The sequence below is a fragment of the Dendrobates tinctorius genome, unplaced genomic scaffold (assembly GCF_039654945.1).
Source record: "Dendrobates tinctorius isolate UK_male_01 unplaced genomic scaffold, ASM3965494v1 ptg000455l, whole genome shotgun sequence".
Taxonomy (NCBI): Eukaryota; Metazoa; Chordata; class Amphibia; order Anura; family Dendrobatidae; genus Dendrobates; species Dendrobates tinctorius.
Window position 1 is genome coordinate 677,763 of NW_027362117.1, and position 20,665 is coordinate 698,427.

A 20,665-nucleotide genomic window follows, 5' to 3' on the forward strand; every position below is an offset into this window, starting at 1 on the left:
TACTCCAGAGCTGCACTCACTATTCTGCTGGTGCAGTCACTGCGTACATACATTACATTACTGATCCTGAGTTACATCCTGTATTATACTCCAGAGCTGCACTCACTATTCTGCTGCTGCAGTCACTGTGTACATACATTACATTACTGATCCTGAGTTACCTCCTGTATTATACTCCAGAGCTGCACTCACTATTCTGCTGGTGCAGTCACTGTGTACATACATTACATTACTGATCCTGAGTTACATCCCGTATTATACTCCAGAGCTGCACTCACTATTCTGCTGGTGCAGTCCCTGTGTACATACATTACTGCTCCTGAGTTACCTCCTGTATTATACTCCAGAGCTGCACTCACTATTCTGCTGGTGCAGTCAATGTGTACACACATTACTGATCCTGAGTTACATCCTGTATTATACTCCAGAGCTGCACTCACTATTCTGCTGGTGCAGTTGCCCTGCGGTTAGATACGACACATTAGTTACACTCCATGTACGGACACTATTCCTGCTGCCTCGTGCTCTCCCATGAAGCAGAGCCGGTTGTGTTGTGTCGTCTCTTTGTTGTGGTCTTGTAGGTCAGGGCTGCATTATTTCCATCTTGTGGTCGCTGCCGGGCGCTCGTCCCTCTCAGTAGTTGGAGGTCACGCTGTTGCTGGGAGCAACACTCCACTCATCCTCCTCCCGAGCAGCGATTACCCAAGACACAATTACATCTTTTGTTTCCATCTCTGCTGCCTTGATACACATCTGATGTTATTGGCTTTATCCGCTGCGGCCGGACACTGATCCATCAGCAGCTCACACGTCTTCAGCTGCAGCGCGGCCGACGCCATCAGAGCTTCCACCATGAAAATCAGATTTATAAGTAAAACGTGCATCAGTTCATCAGAACTCTAGATCTCTGCTTGTTGTCAAGAATACAAATATAACTGGTTAAATTCCCATCTTCCTCTCCTACTTCTGACACCTGCAGGTTTGTTACAATGTATCAGTTCAGACAAACTTCTATTTCATAAACCAAGCAGCAGGCGACCCGATCACCAGACATTACACTGGTACACTGTAGCAAACAAGCAGCGGTTGCATTGTTTCCTTCCCATCTGGACAATGAGGTTTCCGTTCACTGACCTAAAGCAGAGAATATGAGTAACTTTAGTAACATTTGCTCCAGTGAGGCCAGAAAATAAAGGGCTGACCCTGCTCCATATGGTGGAGAAACCCTGTACACACAAGACTTGGAGGGTAAATGCAGAGGCTGCTGAGAGTCACAGTACTAAGCGGGCACTGCAGGGTTAATCATGGGTGCATCGTGGGTGCAGATTTCCTATTCCCATGTGCCAGAATTCTGGTTGAAAATGCTCCAAAATTCTGACCGTGACCTGTGCTACGTGCGCCAACGGAACATGATCATCGCTAAATGGGTCCAGATTATTCCATGGAGAAAAGGGTCTAAAATCCGCCCTCGTTGCATCACTACGGCACTTCACACAGGCTGATCGAGTGCAAACAGCGACATCAAGAGGACACTGGGAGAACTGCACGTCAGACCCGCTGAGAAGAATATCCTTATACACAGCGAGGCGTAACCCAGATATTAAATGCAGTCGGAAGGCGACCACGGTGATAATGGTGGTAGAATGAGTTAACATCTCCCGCTATAGTAATTCATCACTTAGGAAACATCCCTAAAAAGTGATAAAAATATATTTAGTGCAACCCGAGGCCTAAACGGGGTCATCGCTGACCACGTCGGGGGGTCCTAAGAGCCGGCCCCAGACCGGCCGTGTGGAGGAGACCGGCCCGCTAAGGCCGGTTTCACATTTGCGCTTTATAGCGCAGCGACGGCCTGCGCACGGCCGCCGCTAAGCCCCGCCCCCTGCCGGATCCCTGCCCGCCCCATCCGGTCATCGCCGTCTACTAGCGCACATGGACGCTTGCGATCTGCGCACCCTATCTTTAACATAGGGTGCGCAGATCGTGCGCTAGTAGGATTTTGCCGTGCGCTGCGCACTTTTGAAGGTGCGCCGTGCACGGCAAAATCCTGCTAGCGCACGATCTGCGCACCCTATGCTAAAGATAGGGTGCGCAGATCGCAAGCGTCCATGTGCGCTAGTAGGCGGCGATGACCGGATGGGGCGGGCAGGGAGCCGGCAGGGGGTGGGGCTTAGCGGCGGCAGTGCGCAGGCCGTCGCTGCGCTATAAAGCGCAAATGTGAAACCGGCCTAACCTCTGCGCTATATTATAATATACATAGCGCATAAGCCTGTGCTCCACCCAGGTGCCAATATAGAATGTTAGAACCGCCCCTATGATTAAAGCCCCGGACCCCACGTCCAGTCGGACCCATCCCCGGGCCTACGGCCGACCCACGGTGCGTCAGGAAATCATCAATATCAACAACAGTTCTCAATTTTGATACAAGAAGCCACAAACTCTTCGGGGTCAGACGCTTTATACAATAAATCTGAATATTCAACAAAAATCAGGACACAAAAAAAAATAAAAGACAAAACCGGACGACTCAGGAACCTTCGGCCAGCGGCGGCTTCCTCCGGAATGGCACGATGTACAGTCCGTTCTTGGCCGCTTTTATTCTCCACCAGCGCCCGAGTCTTAAAGAGAAGAAAAAAAAAAACGTTAAACCGCCGAGTGTGGAAGTGAGAAGTCACCGACCATGAATTAGGGAGACGTTCTGTGCATCACCTGTGTTCTTGGCCAACGCCGGCAACGAGGAAATCGGCAGAGCTGGAAAACTGCAAACTGTTCACAAAGCCGACCTGCGGAGGTGAAGAGACTTACTACAAGGGCCTCGTACTCCCCCCTCCCAGAACAGCGGCCCCGAGAGTCGCTGGAGGGCGAGACCCAGGAGTACAACTCTGAACAAAACCTTATATATAAAGCCACAGCTCAACCCCATATAGGAAGCGCCAGCCTTAAAGGGGCGGTCCAGGACGGCGGCCTTCTTACCAACTGGGTCACTCACCAGGGGGATCATGCAGAGTGGCTGGAGACCCTTGAAGCTCTCGGCACATTGCCAGATCCGCAAATTGCCATCATGGGACCCTAGAAAGCAAAGTCTAGATCGCAAACATTGCACATTGTACACAGAGGTGTCATCGATCGCTTTACCCCGGCTCAGTGTAGAGAACGATCACCGGCTTTATACACACACAGCTGCGTCTCACAAAATTAGAATAGGACCGAAAAGTGACTCTCCTGTATTCTATAGAGTCATTACACAAAGAGTGATCTATGTCACGGGTTTATTTCTGGTAATGTTGATGATTATGGCTTACAGCCAATGAAAACCCAAAAGATTATCTCAGGAAATTAGATTAATAAACACTTGTAAAGGCTCCTAAGTGTTTATAAAGGTCCCCTAGTCTGTTCCAGTAGCTCCATAATCATGGGGAAGACTGCTGACCTGACAGATGTCCAGAAGGCAGTCACTGACACACTCCACACGGAAAGTAAATTTTGCATTTCATTTGTAAATCTCGGTCCCAGAGTCTGGAGGAAGAGCGGAGAGGCCACAATCCAATCTGCTTGAGGTCTGGTGTGAAGTCTCCACCATCAGTGATGGTTTGGGGAGCCATGTCATCTGCTGGTGAAGGTCCACTGGGTTTTATCAAGACCAAAGTCAGCGCAGCCGTCTACCAGGACATGTTAGAGCTCTTCATGCTTCCCTCTGCCGACAAGCTTTATGGAGATGGAAATGTCATTCTCCAGCAGGACTTGGCCCCTGTCCACACTGCCAAAAGTACCAATACCTGGTGTACACACAACAGTATCACTGGGCTTGATTGGCAGCAAACTCGCCTGAGCTTAACCCCATAGAGAATCTATGGAGTATTGTCAGGAGGAAGATGAGAGACACCAGACCCGACAATGCAGACGAGCTGAAGGCTGCGATCAAAGCAACCTGGGCTTCCATAACCCCTCAGCAGTGCCACAGGCTGATCGCCTCCATGCTACGCTGCATTGATGGAGTAATTGATGCAGAAGGAGCCCGACCAAGTATTGAGTGCATTTACTGATCATACATTTCAGATTTTACAATCATTTTTCAAGCTGGTGTTATAAAGTATTCTAATTTCCTGAGATAATGACTTTTGGGTTTTCATTGGCTGTAAGCCATAATCATCAACATTACCAGAAATAAACACGTGACATAGATCACTCTGTGTGTAATGACTCTATAGAATAGAGGAGAGTCACTTTATGTATTGAAGAACTGAAATAAATTCACTTTTTGATCATATTTTAATTTTGTGTATATACCATAAAGGTGTGTCTGGGGCCTCCCAGTGGCTGTGAAGTGAACTGCAGAGCGCTTTCCTAGCCCATCACTACAAGGTATTTTATCTGTATCCTGAAAACTGGAGGAGTCCAAACTCAAGAAAAGGTAATAATGGAGCGCACATCAATATGACCCAAAGGAAAAAATAAAAATGTCTATATGTTCCCTACCAGATGCAACCACGTCACTATTCAAGGCCGCAGCCACGGCTGACACCCAGTACGGCTGCTCTAGGCCGGCTTCTCCGTGGCTGCCATGTGCGCACCGTCTCCGCGCCAGAGGCTTCTTTTTAGCCACATTCCACAAAGCCAGAGACCTGCGAGAAGAGCGAGAAGTGGTGAGGCCGATGCAGCGTCATCTACTACGGCGAGATCCGGGGTCCGGGACCGCGGCTGTTCTCCCCACTCACCCGTCATCTGCTCCGGACACCATGTGCTCCTCATTTATAAGCCGTATGCAATCTATGGAGCCACTGCAAAGAAAACGAAACGATCGCATGACTCAATCCAAACCCAGATATACATGAGCTGGGCAGAAACTACAACTCCCAGCATGCCCTGCCTACAAGCCCGCAGCTCTACTCACTCATGTCCGCTGAACACCAGCTGCGTTTCCTCTGTGATCTTCCACACCCGCACCGTCCCGTCCCTACCCCCCGACGTCACGCACCGTTCTCGGCTCAGACTGTCCAGGCCGGTGATACAGTCCTGGTGGCCAAACCTGGAGAGGAAGAAGAGGACGAGCAATGAATGTGACACAGGGGAGACCCTGCCGCCCCGAGCCATTAGAGCGTTATTACAGCGCGGACTCACAGCGTCTCTATGTAGGCGTTCTCCGCCACGTTCCACACCTTGACGGAACGATCATGGGAAGCGCTGAACAGCTGGTAAGTTCCCTTCTGGAAGGAGAGTCCCTATCAGGATACAAAGGGTTAAGAGGTGAGCCGAGGCCGAGAGGAACGTCCTGACATCGAGGGAAGGGAGAGAGGACGACTTACGGACACGGGGCCCCGGTGGCCCTGGAACTTGTGGAGGCGCTGACACGTCTCCGCATTCCAGATATAGATCAGTTTATTCACATCTCCCGACGCCTGGATGAAAAAGAACACGGGGGTCACAACCAGTAACACCCCCCCAACATGGGGGTCACAACCAGAAACACCCCCCAACATGGGGGGGGGGGGTCACAACCAGTAACACCCCCCAACATGGGGGGGGGGGGGTCACAACCAGTAACACCCCCCAACATGGGGGGGGGGGGGGTCACAACCAGTAACACCCCCCAACATGGGGGGGGGGGGGGTCACAACCAGTAACACCCCCCAACATGGGGGGGGGGGGGGTCACAACCAGTAGCACCCCCAACATGGGGGGGGGGGGGGTCACAACCAGTAACACCCCCCAACATGGGGGGGGGGGGGGTCACAACCAGTAACACCCCCCAACATGGGGGGGGGGGGGGGGTCACAACCAGTAACACCCCCCACCCCATGTACTACTCCCAGGAGCTCACCAGGTATTTCCCATCAGAGGACAGCGCCATGCACAGGATGTGGGCCGTGTGCCCTATGTGCTGGTCCTCGCAGCCCTTCCGGCCCCCCGGGATCTTGTGGACCTTCTTTCCATCCAATACGGACCCTGCAAAAAGCAGAATGTATCAGTCACGTCTCATCCTAGCAGCAGGAACTGTCCAGTATGAGGGCCCCAGGGGCCCCGAACATATAGTCACTGCCCAGAGAATAACAGAGGAAAAACACTGAATCAATAGAGATTAAAGCAATCAGACCCCAGCGAGACCCCGATGGTCACAAGCATTATACAAGAAGGAGCCAGTCTGTAAATACATGCATCCTACACTGTCCTATACTGCAGAGCTGCACTCAAAATTCTGTTCAATGGAAAGCATGACAGGGCACCTGGAGAGCAGATTGCATCCCAAATCTTACATTTGATAATGGCGCAGTCTTTGGACCCGGAGAAGACATGTTTATCGTCAGGTGTGATGACCAAGCAGGTGACCGGTCCTTGGTGGCCCCGTAAGAGACGAATCTCTGCAGGTTCTGGAGGCAGTAACTGGAGAGGAAAGCGTTAAATGCAGTTAGGAAAATGTGTGGGGGGGTCTGACTGTGAAGTTCCAGAACAGAGAAGATGAAGGAGCGCGGATTCTACAAGCCGCCGATCCGGTGAGGAGCCGCACGGCGCAGATACTGTGCTCGCTCTGGGGTTGTCATCTTAGCGGCACGGACCTCCAGTTTTATAAGGAAGTCTTGGGTTCTTAGCAGTTACTATGTTGTTGCTGCCATGGCAACCCCAGAGCGAGCGTAACGTGTCGCTGCAGATATGAGGTCAATGTGGAAATGGCAATCACCAGGTTGGAGCTTTATGACAGAATATTGATCATGGGTCAGGAGGCGCCGCTGCAGTGATCCCAGACAAAGCACCAAACATCAGTCACATGTGGAGGGGGTGGTGGAATATAAAAATGGCTGATAACAGGGAACAATAGAGTGCAATCCTGACTGCAGAGTTATGTTCCCTGTGAGCCCATCCTGTGCACAGGAGCTGACAATCATATAAAGCCGCAACAATGAGGACGCTCACCTCTTTGGCCAGAGGACGCTGGAGCTTCCCGCGCTGCTCAAGCTGCAGACGAGAGAAACACTGGAATTAACAACAGGCCCAGAGACGATGACCCCTGACCCCGGCAATAATTAGCAACCATGACCCCAGCAATAATCAATGACCATGACCCGACTCACCACGTCCTCCTGCAGTCTATGGGCGATGACGTCCTCGCTCGCATCCTCCAATCTCTCCTCCTCTGCAGGAAACAACAAATCCAAATCACATCTCAGAACCAGAGACTTAGGAACGTGCCCATGATGAGCGGGGCCGGTCCTCACCGTGCTCCTGTAACTGCTGCAGATATTCCTTGGCGAGCCGCAGCTTCTTCTCCTGAGCAGTCTCCTCCAGCTCCTCCTCATCTTCTTCCTTCCTGTGAGTCGGGGAGCTGCGTACAAGAAACGGACAATCAGGGCGGAGAGGAACGAGAAGGAGAAAACTAGCGGGAGAGGGAGCAGGTACTCACAGCTCCGTGTCCGAGTCGCTCTCTATCTCCTCCCTCAGGTTCACCTTCTGTTTCTTCTTCTTTTCTGCATCTTTCATCTGAAATCGTCACCAGCCAGAAACAGCGAAGAAGAGAAATCAGAGCAGAGAAAGAACAACGACGCCGGAGGCAGCAGCACCGACAATACAGGAAGGCGACACGCCGAGGCTGACTGCTTCCAATAAGAACCAGCAGAATAGTGAGTGCAGCTCTGGGGTATAATACAGGATGTAACTCAGGATCAGTAATGTAATGTATGTACACAGTGACTGCACCAGCAGAATAGTGAGTGCAGCTCTGGAGTATAATACAGGAGGTAACTCAGGATCAGTAATGTAATGTATGTACACAGTGACTGCACCAACAGAATAGTGAGTGCAGCTCTGGGGTATAATACAGGATGTAACTCAGGATCAGTAATATAATGTATGTACACAGTGACTCCACCAACAGAATAGTGAGTGCAGCTCTGGGGTATAATACAGGATGTAACTCAGGATCAGTAATATAATGTATGTACACAGTGACTCCACCAACAGAATAGTGAGTGCAGCTCTGGGGTATAATACAGGATGTAACTCAGGATCAGTAATATAATGTATGTACACAGTGACTGCACCAGCAGAATAGTGAGTGCAGCTCTGGGGTATAATACAGGAGGTAACTCAGGATCAGTAATGTATGTACACAGTGACTGCACCAGCAGAATAGTGAGTGCAGCTCTGGGGTATAATACAGGATGTAACTCAGGATCAGTAATGTATGTACACAGTGACTGCACCAGCAGAATAGTGAGTGCAGCTCTGGGGTATAATACAGGAGGTAACTCAGGATCAGTAATGTAATGTATGTATACAGTGACTGCACCAGCAGAATAGTGAGTGCAGCTCTGGGGTATAATACAGGAGGCAACTCAGGATCAGTAATGTAATGTACGTACACAGTGACTGTACCAGCAGAATAGTGAGTGCAGCTCTGGAGTATAATACAGGAGGTAACTCAGGATCAGTAATGTAATGTATGTACACAGTGACTGCACCAGCAGAATAGTGAGTGCAGCTCTGGGGTATAATACAGGAGGTAACTCAGGATCAGTAATGTAATGTATGTACACAGTGACTGCACCAGCAGAATAGTGAGTGCAGCTCTGGGGTATAATACAGGATGTAACTCAGGATCAGTAATGTATGTACACAGTGACTGCACCAGCAGAATAGTGAGTGCAGCTCTGGGGTATAATACAGGAGGTAACTCAGGATCAGTAATGTAATGTACGTACACAGTGACTGTACCAGCAGAATAGTGAGTGCAGCTCTGGAGTATAATACAGGAGGTAACTCAGGATCAGTAATGTAATGTATGTACACAGTGACTGTACCAGCAGAATAGTGAGTGCAGCTCTGGGGTATAATACAGGATGTAACTCAGGATCAGTAATATAATGTATGTACACAGTGACTGCACCAGCAGAATAGTGAGTGCAGCTCTGGTGTATAATACAGGAGGTAACTCAGGATCAGTAATGTAATGTATGTACACAGTGACTGCACCAGCAGAATAGTGAGTGCAGCTCTGGGGTATAATACAGGATGTAACTCAGGATCAGTAATATAATGTATGTACACAGTGACTGTACCAGCAGAATAGTGAGTGCAGCTCTGGGGTATAATACAGGATGTAACTCAGGATCAGTAATATAATGTATGTACACAGTGACTGCACCAGCAGAATAGTGAGTGCAGCTCTGGGGTATAATACAGGAGGTAACTCAGGATCAGTAATGTAATGTATGTACACAGTGACTGTACCAGCAGAATAGTGAGTGCAGCTCTGGGGTATAATACAGGAGGTAACTCAGGATCAGTAATATAATGTATGTACACAGTGACTGCACCAGCAGAATTGTGAGTGCAGCTCTGGGGTATAATACAGGAGGTAACTCAGGATCAGTAATGTAATGTATGTACACAGTGACTGTACCAGCAGAATAGTGAGTGCAGCTCTGGGGTATAATACAGGATGTAACTCAGGATCAGTAATATAATGTATGTACACAGTGACTGCACCAGCAGAATAGTGAGTGCAGCTCTGGAGTATAATACAGGATGTAACTCAGGATCAGTAATGTATGTACACAGTGACTGCACCAGCAGAATAGTGAGTGCAGCTCTGGGGTATAATACAGGAGGTAACTCAGGATCAGTAATGTATGTACACAGTGACTGCACCAGCAGAATAGTGAGTGCAGCTCTGGGGTATAATACAGGATGTAACTCAGGATCAGTAATATAATGTATGTACACAGTGACTGCACCAGCAGAATAGTGAGTGCAGCTCTGGAGTATAATACAGGATGTAACTCAGGATCAGTAATGTATGTACACAGTGACTGCACCAGCAGAATAGTGAGTGCAGCTCTGGGGTATAATACAGGAGGTAACTCAGGATCAGTAATGTATGTACACAGTGACTGCACCAGCAGAATAGTGAGTGCAGCTCTGGGGTATAATACAGGATGTAACTCAGGATCAGTAACGTAATGTATGTACACAGTGACTGCACCAGCAGAATAGTGAGTGCAGCTCTGGGGTATAATACAGGAGGCAACTCAGGATCAGTAACGTAATGTATGTACACAGTGACTGTACCAGCAGAATAGTGAGTGCAGCTCTGGGGTATAATACAGGATGTAACTCAGGATCAGTAATGTAATGTATGTACACAGTGACTGCACCAGCAGAATAGTGAGTGCAGCTCTGGGGTATAATACAGGATGTAACTCAGGATCAGTAATGTAATGTATGTACACAGTGACTGCACCAGCAGAATAGTGAGTGCAGCTCTGGGGTATAATACAGGATGTAACTCAGGATCAGTAATGTAATGTATGTACACAGTGACTGCACCAGCAGAATAGTGAGTGCAGCTCTGGGGTATAATACAGGAGGCAACTCAGGATCAGTAATGTAATGTATGTACACAGTGACTGCACCAGCAGAATAGTGAGTGCAGCTCTGGGGTATAATACAGGATGTAACTCAGGATCAGTAATGTAATGTATGTACACAGTGACTGCACCAGCAGAATAGTGAGTGCAGCTCTGGGGTATAATACAGGATGTAACTCAGGATCAGTAATGTAATGTATGTACACAGTGACTGCACCAGCAGAATAGTGAGTGCAGCTCTGGGGTATAATACAGGATGTAACTCAGGATCAGTAATGTAATGTATGTACACAGTGACTGTACCAGCAGAATAGTGAGTGCAGCTCTGGGGTATAATACAGGAGGCAACTCAGGATCAGTAATGTAATGTATGTACACAGTGACTGTACCAGCAGAATAGTGAGTGCAGCTCTGGGGTATAATACAGGAGGTAACTCAGGATCAGTAATGTAATGTATGTACACAGTGACAGCACCAGCAGAATAGTGAGTGCAGCTCTGGGGTATAATACAGGATGTAACTCAGGATCAGTAATGTAATGTATGTATACAGTGACTACACCAGCAGAATAGTGAGTGCAGCTCTGGGGTATAATACAGGACTCTGCTGTGCTGGTAGTCATGGTGCTGGATGAGGGAAGCTTATGTGTGGGGTCAGGAGGGATTTACAGGGTGGATGGAGCCGTGTGCGTACGGGGTGTACGGGGCCGAGCCCTGTGCGTACGGGGCCGAGCCCTGTGCGTACGGGGCCGAGCCCTGTGCGTACGGGGCCGAGCCCTGTGCGTACGGGGCCGAGCCCTGTGCGTACGGGGCCGAGCCCTGTGCGTACGGGGCCGAGCCCTGTGCGTACGGGGCCGAGCCCTGTGCGTACGGGGCCGAGCCCTGTGCGTACGGAGCCGAGCCCTGTGCGTACGGAGCCGAGCCCTGTGCGTACGGGGTGTACGGAGCCGAGCCCTGTGCGTACGGGGTGTACGGAGCCGAGCCCTGTGCGTACGGGGTGTACGGAGCCGAGCCCTGTGCGTACGGGGTGTACGGAGCCGAGCCCTGTGCGTACGGGGTGTACGGAGCCGAGCCCTGTGCGTACGGGGTGTACGGAGCCGAGCCCTGTGCGTACGGGGTGTACGGAGCCGAGCCCTGTGCGTACGGGGTGTACGGAGCCGAGCCCTGTGCGTACGGGGTGTACGGAGCCGAGCCCTGTGCGTACGGGGTGTACGGAGCCGAGCCCTGTGCGTACGGGGTGTACGGAGCCGAGCCCTGTGCGTACGGGGTGTACGGAGCCGAGCCCTGTGCGTACGGGGTGTACGGAGCCGAGCCCTGTGCGTACGGGGTGTACGGAGCCGAGCCCTGTGCGTACGGGGTGTACGGAGCCGAGCCCTGTGCGTACGGGGTGTACGGAGCCGAGCCCTGTGCGTACGGGGTGTACGGAGCCGAGCCCTGTGCGTACGGGGTGTACGGAGCCGAGCCCTGTGCGTACGGGGTGTACGGAGCCGAGCCCTGTGCGTACGGGGTGTACGGAGCCGAGCCCTGTGCGTACGGGGTGTACGGAGCCGAGCCCTGTGCGTACGGGGTGTACGGAGCCGAGCCCTGTGCGTACGGGGTGTACGGAGCCGAGCCCTGTGCGTACGGGGTGTACGGAGCCGAGCCCTGTGCGTACGGGGTGTACGGAGCCGAGCCCTGTGCGTACGGGGTGTACGGAGCCGAGCCCTGTGCGTACGGGGTGTACGGAGCCGAGCCCTGTGCGTACGGGGTGTACGGAGCCGAGCCCTGTGCGTACTGGGTGTACGGAGCGGAGCCCTGTGCGTACTGGGTGTACGGAGCGGAGCCCTGTGCGTACTGGGTGTACGGAGCCGAGCCCTGTTCGTACGGGGTGTACGGAGCCGAGCCCTGTGCGTACGGGGTGTACGGAGCCGAGCCCTGTGCGTACGGGGTGTACGGAGCCGAGCCCTGTGCGTACGGGGTGTACGGAGCCGAGCCCTGTGCGTACGGGGTGTACGGAGCCGAGCCCTGTGCGTACGGGGTGTACGGAGCCGAGCCCTGTGCGTACGGGGTGTACGGAGCCGAGCCCTGTGCGTACGGGGTGTACGGAGCCGAGCCCTGTGCGTACGGGGTGTACGGAGCGGAGCCCTGTGTGTACGGGGTGTACGGAGCGGAGCCCTGTGTGTACGGAGCCCTGCGTGTATTTTGGCATGGGGGAGCCATTTGTAAGTTCGCACGGGGCCCATAACTTTGTAGTTACGCCGTTGGTCTTCAGTCTACATTTGTGCTCTCTGGAGGGTCCCCGGGTTAACCCTGTAGCTGCTGGCAGTGGTGCTGTGTCGGGGATTGCTCGGATACCGGAAGCCTCTTTATTTTCGGTCCGGGCTTTGCCGGCCGCTCTGCAGTAACACAAGCAGGGGCTTCCAGCTCCCGTACTCCTGGAGGGGAGCGTCACACAGGCCGCCGTCCCCGGTACTGACCTCTCCGCGCCGCTTCTTCCCGGGCCCCTCCGGTCTCCTCTTGATAAACAGGCCGGACATGCTGCTGCGCCTCCGCCGGACCCACGTGTGACCCTCACTGCTCTTCTTCCGGTTACACCTGCTCTACAGCCATTGGACAGTGATACTCCGCCCCGAGAGTGCCTATTGGCTCCAGCCCAAAGTTGCTGATCAGAAGCTGTGATTGGTTGGTGGATTTACAGGAAAGCCCGCCCACTAATTACGTCACTCACACAACGGATTTTCCTGATCTCAGTGGAACGTTGTGTATGTGGTAACCAGGCAACCGCTTCACCCTCAGAGTCAGTGACCAGCGCTGTTACATTGTAAGGCTGTGTGCACACGCTGCGGATTTTGCTGCGGTGTATAGTAGCATGATACCCTATGGGAATCAAAAACCTCAGTGCAGACGGTGCGGAATTTTCCACGCGGATTATCTGCGGTTTTCAATCCGCAGAAAGAATTGACATGTCAATTCTTTCTGCGGATTCTGCTGTGGTTTGCCATCTCCTCCATTGAGGAGATGAAAAACCGCAGGGCAAAACCGCAGAGCAATCCGCAGGTATTTTGACCTGCGGTTTCACCTGCGGATTTTACAAAATCCGCGCGGATGAATCCGCACCTAATCCGCAGCGTGTGCACACAGCCTAAGGCTATGTGCACACGTTGCGGATTCCGCTGCGGGTTTTTCCGCGGTTTGGTCTGTGGTTTTGCCCAGCGGTTTCACACCTCTACTATGGTAAAAGTGTGAAACTGCTGCGGAATCCGCACAAACAATTGACATGCTGCGGTTTGTAAACCGCAGCAAAACCGCGCGGAAAAATCCGCACCGTCAGCACAGCGTTTTTGAAACTCCATAGGGTTTCGTTATACTGTACATGGTCAGCGGAACTGCTGCGGAAATGCAGCAGAATCCGCAACGTGTGCTCATAGCCTAAGGGTATGTGCACATTGAGCTGCGGATTTCGTCTGCGTTTTTTACACCTGTGGATTCCTATCAGGCTAAGTTCACACATAGCGGAACTCCCGCGGAAGTTACCGCAAGAATTCCGGAATTCCATTCCGCGGGAAAGTCACATTTTAAATTTCCGCGATTTTACCACGGAAAAACTAGCGATTTGCAGTATGCTAGCGTTTTCCTAGCGATCTGTAGCATCGCTTGGAGAACTGATTGACAGGTTGGTCACACTCGTCATACATAGTGTTTGACGAGTGTGACCAATTTCTCACTATTGAGGCCGCCTATGCGGCATCAGTAGTAAAAAGATCTAATGTTAAAAATAATTAAAAAAATAAAAAATTGTGTTATATTCACCTTCCGGCGTCTCGCGCAGCGTCCCCAGGCCTCCGCGATCCTCCCGGCAGGTCCCGTTCCCAGTAATGTATTGCGATGACCTTTGATGATGTCGTGGTCTCGCGAGACCGCTACAGAATTACGAGACGCGACGTCAGCGAAGGTCATTATCGCATTACTGGGAACAGGGCCTGCCGTGAGCATCGCAGAAGCCTGGGGACGCTGCGCGGGACGTCGGAAGGTGAGAATATGACGAGTTTTTTATTTTAATTCTGTTTTTTACAGGGATACGGTACCCAGAGCCCGGAGGACAGTCTCCTCTCCTCCGGACCGTGGGTACCATCCGCAAATGTCCTGCTTACTTTTCACGTGGTGGGCACAGCAGAAAGTAAGCAGAACAATGCATTCCTATGTGGGTGGAATCGCCGCGATTCCCCAAAATAATGAGCATGATGCAGAGTTTTCCGCACTGCGATTCCACCATGGGAAAATCCGCAGCATTAGCACAGCATTGCGGAATCCCATAGGAATGCATGGGATGCTTTTTTGTGTGTTTTCGCGGCAAAATCGCGCGTTAAAAACCGCCGCGAAAAACCTGAACGTGTGAACACAGCCTAATGGAATAGGTGTAAAAACGTTGCGGAATTCACACAAAGAATTGACACGCTGCGGAAAATAAACCGCTGTGTTTCCACGTGGAATTTTCCGCAGCAAGTGCACAGCGGTTTTTGTTTTCCATAGGATAACATGGTACTGTACACCGCATGGAAAACTGCTGTGGATCCACAGGGCCAAATCCGCTGCAGATCCGCAGACAAATCCGCAATGTGTGCACAGAGCCTTGTGGAATTCTACAGTCCTGAGACTGGTGGAGAATGTGAGGGAGGGCGCGGGAACCACAGCTGATGGCGTCACACGTCACGTATCGTCAGGGGCCGCCGCATGCAGCTGTCCGGACCGATTCTCCTGATTACAGAGTGGGCCGAGTGATTTTCTAATACTTCTTCTTTCTGATGTCATCTGAGTGCAGTCCAATTTTTGCTGATTTCGATTTGATTCTTGGATTAAAATAGAAAATATCTCCCAATATTTTACACAGACTACTCAGTGTGAGGAAAAAAAGAAATCGGGCTTGTGAATGGCCCCATAGACTAGCAGAGGTGCGAGTGTTATCCATGAAAGTTACTGAACTGATCAGATGTCAGAATGACGCCCTAACGCTCGGCCTACATGGAGACTTTGGATCCGACACCCATCGCATGACCGCAGTCCCCCCAGTGCCACTGCCACATCGCAGCGCTGGGCGCACTGTAACACCTACACTACTGCAAAGGCGACAAGTCACAAAATATCCAGCTGGGCTGGATTTATTGCACCTTGCTTGTCCCTGACTCCATAGTGTAGGTGTTACAATGCGTCCACGTCCGCTTCTATAGCGCCGCAATGTAACTATGATACCAAGCAAACTTCATCCGCACGATGGCTGCTGCGGCCAAAATCCTTCTAGCCAAATTGTCAGGAATAATCGCAGGTGGCGTATAAATGTTCCATCATCACATTATGTGTCACCTAGATAAATCAACGTGTGCCTGTCCTTATTTCCACAAGATCTAGACCAGTAGACAAAGCCAAACAAGGCTCCTTCAGATGTCACTGGTGTTTCCTGGCCGTCACCGGTCCTTCTGACAGTCTGTGGGGTAGCTCATGACATATTTTCCCTCGGAGTGGTCCGCACAAAACCACATGAATTTGTCTGATTAGTGTCACATCAAACTCAACCAACAAGTCTATGGATCTGTGGAAAAAATCCGACATGACTTTTTCACTGATAGTTTGATAGGAGAAGCTTGAGAAACCGCCAACATTTCTCATTGAATCTCTGGTGGTAAAAACTGACACCGACCAAATTCTGATGTTACTCTGCTCAAAAACACTGATGAATCTTGGACCATTTTTTGCTTATAAGGAAAATCACTGACATGTGAATGATCCCAGCTCGCACACCACAAAGCATTGCCGAAATAACGCCATACAGTGTGCAATAATATTACTATACAGTACCCATGTGATTATGAGTCTGATGGAGCGGCGCTCACCATCTGGAGTCAAAGTTTCCGTCTTTAGTGGATTCCTTAAAGCGGAGTGCGGCCAGACGACGGCAGCTTCACGTGTGAACACTTTCTACGGGTCCATCATTGCTGCTACAGCTTCTCCACAATCACTATTTCGCTTTCCACATTATGGACTTAGCACCATGGCTGTTTGTTATGGCAGTTTTCATGGTTAGCATTGCACTCTACCCCACCGTAAAGGCTTCAGCAACAAGCTGCCGCTGCTCCACCATAAGGATACAAGCTGCCGCTGCTCCACCATAAAGATACAAGCTGCCGCTGCTCCACCAGAAAGATACAAGCTGCTGCTGCTCCACCATAAAGATACAAGCTGCCGCTGCTCCACCACCATAAAGATACAAGCTGCCGCTGCTCCACCATAAAGATACAAGCTGCCGCTGCTCCACCATAAAGATACAAGCTGCCGCTGCTCCACCACCATAAAGATACAAGCTGTCGCTGCTCCACCATAAAGATACAAGCTGCCGTTGCTCCACCATAAAGATACAAGCTGCCGCTGCTCCACCATAAAGATACAAGCTGCCGCTGCTCCACCACCATAAAGATACAAGCTGCCGCTGCTGCACCATAAAGATACAAGCTGCCGCTGCTCCACCACCATAAAGATACAAGCTGCCGCTGCTCCACCATAAAGATACAAGCTGCCGCTGCTCCACTATAAAGATACAAGCTGCCGCTGCTCCACCATAAAGATACAAGCTGCCGCTGCTCCACCACCATAAAGATACAAGCTGCCGCTGCTCCACCATAAAGATACAAGCTGCCGCTGCTCCACCATAAGGATATAAGCTGCCGCTGCTCCACCATAAAGATACAAGCTGCCGCTGCTCCATCATAAAGATACAAGCTGCCGCTGCTCCACCATAAAGATACAACCTGCCGCTGCTCCACCATAAAGATACAACCTGCCGCTGCTCCACCACCATAAAGATACAAGCTGCTGCTGCTCCACCATAAAGATACAAACTGCCGCTGCTCCACCATAATGATACAAGCTGCCGCTGCTCCACCATAAGGATACAAGCTACCGCTGCTCCACCATAAAGATACAAGCTGCCGCTGCTCCACCATAAAGATACAAGCTGCCGCTGCTCCACCATAAGGATACAAGCTGCCGCTGCTCCACCATAAGGATACAAGCTGCCGCTGCTCCACCATAAAGATACAAGCTGCCGCTGCTCCACCATAAGGATACAAGCTGCCGCTGCTCCACCATAAAGATACAAGCTGCCGCTGCTCCACCACCATAAAGATACAAGCTGCCGCTGCTCCACCATAAAGATACAAGCTGCCGCTGCTCCACCATAAGGATACAAGCTGCCGCTGCTCCACCATAAAGATACAAGCTGCCCCTGCTCCACCATAAAGATACAAGCTGCCGCTGCTCCACCGGATAACTATCCATCGAGGGGGAAAAACACGGTTAAAAGCATGGCTGCTGGAAGTGGAAACAGTCTCTGGCTGCGGTGACTGTAGAGGTTGTTCTTTCCCATTGACATTTCCATGCTGCACCGGCATCTTTTCAAGTAACAAAAACAAGATTTTGTTTTTTGTTTTCATTTGAAAAAGATGCCGGTGCAGCATGGAAATGTGTAGTGGGAAAGAACAACCTCTACAATCACCGCAGCCAGAGACTCTTTCCAGCAGCCACGTTTTTAATCATGTTTTTATCCCTATTTGGAATAACAATGTTTTACTGTGCCCATATAAGGCCTCCGTCACACATCCATGTTTCCGGTAAGTGTGCCGTCCGTTTTCACACGTACCAGAGACACGTAAACAAGCATACCCATTATAATCTATGGAGCCACACACATGTCCTTTTATTTTTCCTGCAGCATGGATGACAATACATACCGCACCGCACATGGATGACGTGAGTGTGACATCCCTCTGCCGTCCAGGTGACACATACTGGAACAGAATGCAGAATAGAAATGAAAGATTTGTATGTGTTTAAAATGTGTAGCGATAGATAAATAGATGATAAATAGATATTCGTGAGATACATAATTAGTGCTTTGCGTATGCAGTTTACCTTACATGGATTAATCTAATAAATAAAAATGAAACAAACCAGCAAAGGTAAAGAAAATATTCTCCAACACTTTACCTGGTTCACCACTTAATAAAAAAAAAAAAATCCCACACAGGTCCCATGTAGCCCAGGGACACCAACGTAGTCCACAAATGGAACCTGAAACACATAAAAAGAGAGAAATAAAAACAAGACACTTTCACCACTTTGTTATAAAAAAAAAGTTCCCACGCTGCCTTGACATAGTCCAGCGCTTCCCACAACATTCCCTAAATCCGGGTCATGCTGCGCTCAGCAAGACCCAGCAACAGTGAATAGCAGTAACATTAGTGACATCACCGCTCCTATCTGTCGCTGGGTCTCGCTGAGCGCAGTGTGATATGGATTCAGGGAACGTAATGGGAAGTGCTGGACTATGTCGGAGCTGCACGAAGAACAGCGTCTTGTTTATGTTTCTCTTTTGTTTTTCAGGTTTCCATTTGTGGACTACGTCGGATTCCCTGTACTATGTCGGATCTGCGTGGGATTTTTTTTTAAATTAGTAAACCAGGAAAAGTTTCAGGGAGTGTTTTTTTTTTAAATAAAGTGTCACGATTCCTCTGCTCAGAGTGTCTGGGACTCTGTGATGGACAGCGCTGTCACCTTATCCTGTCCTGGGGCGTGCTGAGATGTTGGTGCTTTGATTGACAGCTCGGTGACCTATCTGGCTGGAAGGTGCAGAGATTTCCACAGATGCTCCCTGTTCTTGGTAATTGCCCTGCTATTTAGGTGAGCTGTTGGCCCAGATCATTGCCAGTCAAAAGCTTATTCTAAGCCTGTTGCTCTCTGGTGTGTGGTCGCCTGTACCCTGTGCAGTCGCCTGTACGCCTGTACCCTGTGCTGTAAGCTCCTCCTCCTCTTCTTCTTCTTCCTCTTCTTCTCCCCTTTAGTGTCAGGAACACCGCACTGCACTTGCTCACTGAGCCAGTGCGCGTGTCCTGAGTAAGACAAACTGTGCTCTAAGATACCTGTGGTGCGAGCAGCAACAGTGACGATGCATGCTGCAGACCCACAGGACCTGAAGCACGTGACTGCTATGGGCATGACCTAAACTCCAGAGAGCTAGAAGCTGCAGGAAAACTCCTAGAAAGGTAGCTACGGGACAAAGTTACCAAGGGGCATAGACAGGGACGTAAACCAGATCAGGCCGGGGTCAAAGCATGAGATAGCACGACAATACCAAAGGATTTAGATAGAACGGATAGTCAGGACATAGCTGTCATGATCCATGCTGGATCAGGACTGATAAAAAGCACAGGTAACCTTTTTTTTTCTTAAGCTGTGCTTAAGTTTGGTTTTTGCCCCCGGTGGCCATTAGGATTATTGCAATGTGGTGTCTTTTGTTCTAAGTTTGCCCCCGGTGGTGGTGAGCATCATTGCACTCTGTTTCTTTAGTTAAGTGCACATGATTATAATGCAGGTGTGATGACTCTGGCTCTGCTATAAAAGAGTCACAGGTATTGCAATCAGTGTTGGTGATAGTGTTCATTTTAACCATCCTTGGTGGAGGAAGGAGCTGGAGAGCGTTCCTTGCAGCACTGTCTTAGCCCTGGTGTGGAAGGAGTCATAGGGGATTTCCTTGTAGCTCTGACAGAGCTTGGTGGCAGCGATTCAAGAGGAGAGCTGCATTCTGGTGGTGGACTCTGTTGCCAGGAGCAAGTGCAACAGAGTAAAGCTAAGTGGTGTTTCCCTGTTTGTGTTTTTCCTTAGTGTGTATTAGTACAGCGGTGGGGCCAGTGCCTGCACCACCCAGCTCCCTAGCAAGGTATAGGTGTAGGGTGTGCTAGGGTGACAGGTTCCTGATCGGCGCCCGGTGCGGAACCGGCATAGGGAACGTTAGGAGCAGTAGAGACACTGACTCAGGGGAGTGCAGGAGGTCTCCACATCCCCTTTCCCTATTGCAGGGCCCACCATTTTAACTGTTTCCCCTTTCCCCGTGTCTTGTTTTAGTTACCGGCCTGCGGGCCATGTCACACAGGACAGTATCACGTGCCGCGTCTTGTTGTTTTAGTTACCGGCCTGCGGGTCGCGTCACACAGGACTCATTGTGGTATTTGTGATGCAGGGGGGGATGATGATGATGGTGGAGATGTAAGGAGGAAGACCGGGCCGCTGATACCTGTATTGAGCCGGGATCAGAACTGTTGAGGCTGCGTCCCTTGTTGCCCGGGGAAAAGAATAGGGGACCGGATGGACCCCATGATCAATACCAAGTGGGGGCGTGTAAAAAAAAAAAAAAAAAAAGTGCGCGCAGCGACAGCGAGTTTCCCGCAGGCAGAGCAGGTGCGGGCGCAGCGTGCTCCGGGGTCCAGGCATCAGCGACAGACTGCG

At 50.6% G+C, this 20,665-nt stretch overlaps 1 protein-coding gene across 1 annotated transcript; it reads right to left on the reverse strand.

The window, feature by feature from the left end:
* Positions 1-2,441: 2,441 nt before the first annotated feature.
* On the reverse strand, positions 2,442-12,951 carry RRP9 (ribosomal RNA processing 9, U3 small nucleolar RNA binding protein). The gene is made up of 15 exons (XM_073564522.1): positions 12,814-12,951; positions 7,394-7,470; positions 7,209-7,315; positions 7,065-7,126; positions 6,907-6,948; positions 6,252-6,378; positions 5,819-5,943; positions 5,304-5,396; positions 5,119-5,219; positions 4,892-5,026; positions 4,716-4,778; positions 4,477-4,622; positions 2,990-3,069; positions 2,710-2,783; positions 2,442-2,618 (listed from the first exon to the last, which is right to left on the reverse strand). Exons 1-15 carry the CDS (start codon positions 12,871-12,873, stop codon positions 2,528-2,530), a joined length of 1,383 nt encoding a protein of 460 aa, XP_073420623.1. The 5' UTR covers positions 12,874-12,951; the 3' UTR covers positions 2,442-2,527.
* Positions 12,952-20,665: the final 7,714 nt, after the last annotated feature.